Source organism: Vigna unguiculata, chromosome 6 (genome assembly GCF_037176805.1).
Source record: "Vigna unguiculata cultivar grain cowpea cultivar isolate G323 ecotype 2 chromosome 6, ASM3717680v1, whole genome shotgun sequence".
NCBI lineage: Eukaryota > Viridiplantae > Streptophyta > Magnoliopsida > Fabales > Fabaceae > Vigna > Vigna unguiculata.
In genome coordinates, this window is record NC_140797.1 from 3963954 (window position 1) to 3966103 (window position 2150).

Genomic DNA, 2150 nt, shown 5'->3' on the forward strand with positions numbered 1-2150 from the left:
CCTCCGCCAGCTGGAGGAGAACAGGGCGACTGCTCCTACCTTTAGTCCCGAGCCACGACCTACGGTCAGGGAGTGGAGTCTAGAGAACTTCTTGAAGCACCACCCACCGAAGTTTGGAGGTAAGACGAGTCCTGATGCCGCAGACCAATGGCTAAAGGACATGGAGAGGATTTTTTATGCAAAGATGTACCCCGTGAAGAACAGGTTGGCCTTCACTGTATACATGCTCACCGGAGAAGTTGAGCCTTAGTGGATAAGCATGAAATCCATCATGGAGGAGAGGGGAGAACCAGTCACATGGGAGGCTTTCCGAGGGAAGTTTCTCATGGAGGGAAGACGGGAACCGAATATGCTGAGAAGTTCAAGCACCTCAGTTGCTTTTACACATTGCCACTCGACGAAGAGTGGAGATGCCGCAAGTTTGAGAATAGTCTCCGTGGTGATATTCGCTTGATGGTAGCCCCATTATCCATCAAGGACTTCGCCGCCCTGGTGGAGAAGGCATGAGTGATGGAAAAGATGAAAAATGAGGTGGAGACTCAACGCCTACCGCAGCATCAGAGGGTTGGTGGACCATCTGGGTCCAAACCGAGACATGAGGAGCGGAGGAAACCATATGACAAACCCCACCATCAGTCCCAAGGGTCTATGAGTTTTCCTCCCTAGTAGAGCCAAGTGCAATGCTTCATATGTGGAGGCCCCCACCCGAGGAACGTTTGTCCAAGCATGGAAGTCTATCGTAGATGCAACAACTGTGGCAAGGAAGGCCACTTTGGGAAAGACTGCCCTACTCTTACTAGGATAGTGACACGCCCTCTAGTTTAGACTCCTGCACAAAACCAGTAGAGGAATAGGGGCAACAGGCTTCAGGCGACAGGCAGGGTTTATGCTATGTCAGGGACGAAAGCGGTAGGCTCAAGTAACTTGGTTATTGGTTGTTGTGTGATAGTTAGTGAAAAATGTTGTGTGTTGTATGATTTTGGAGAGACACACTCCTTTGTGTCAGATGCTTGTGTGAAACGTCTGGATCTGCCGGTGAGCTGCAGTGCGAGCTTGTGGTGTCTACTCCGGCATCGGGTTTGGTCAGGACGACGTCCTTGTGTGATAGGTGTCCGGTGGAGGTAGAGGGACACAGGTATAAGGTGAACCTTATATGCCTACCTCTACAAGAGTTGGAGGTGATCTTGGGGATGGATTGGCTCTCTGCCAATTGCATTCTTATAGATTGCCGAGAGAAAAGGTTGTTATTTTCTGACTATGAGGAACCTGAGTTGGTATCCCCTCAAGGGATTATGAAGGAGTTAATAAAGGGTGCACAGTGCTACATAATCTTCACGTATCTCGAGGTGGAGAAGGAGGATAGGACGTCAGTTATATCAGTTGTGCACGAGTTTGAAGACGTGTTCCCAAATGAAGTATCAAGGCTGCCTCCCAGTAGAAAGGTGGAGTTCTCAATTGACCTGGTGCCAGGATCCGGTCTAATGTCGATGGCTCCAAACCGTATTGCTCCAGCATAGTTGGTGGAGCTCAAGAAGCAAATAGAGGAGTTGTTGGGAAAGCAGTTCATACGACCCAACACTTCACCATGGGAAGCACCAGTATTGTTGGTAAAGAAAAAGGATGGGAGCTCACGCCTATGTGTGGACAACAAACAACTAAACAAGACGACGATCAAGAATAAGTACCCTATTCTGAGAATTGATGACTTGATGGATCAGCTGCATGGGTCATCAGTATTCTCGAAGATAGATTTGCGGTTGGGATACCATCAGATTTTGGTGAAGGCTGATGATGTGCATAAGACTGCCTTCAGGTCCCGATACGACCACTACGAGTACGTGGTTATGCCTTTCGGTGTGACCAATGCTCCGACTGTGTTCATGGATTACATGAACAAGATTTAGAGACCCTTCTTAGATAAATTTATCGTAGTCATCATAGACGACATACTCATCTATTCCAGGACTCAAGAGGAACATGCAGAACACTTAAGGTTGGTACTTGGTGTCCTGAGGGAGAAGCAACTATATGCCAAGTTGTCCAAGTGTGAATTATGGATGGATGAAGTACAACTTTTTGGGCATGTGATATCCGCTCAGGGGATAGTTGTAACATTCTGTCAGGATATTACGGATTTAAAATAAATAAAA

General features: G+C 47.6%; 1 protein-coding gene across 1 annotated transcript; it reads left to right on the forward strand.

Annotated features, from left to right (window-relative positions):
* The first annotated feature begins 297 nt into the window (after positions 1–297).
* Positions 298–1517, forward strand: LOC146885402 (uncharacterized). Its single transcript, XM_085674909.1, has 2 exons — positions 298–501; positions 1047–1517. Exons 1-2 carry the CDS (start codon positions 298–300, stop codon positions 1515–1517), a joined length of 675 nt encoding a protein of 224 aa, XP_085531035.1.
* Positions 1518–2150: the final 633 nt, after the last annotated feature.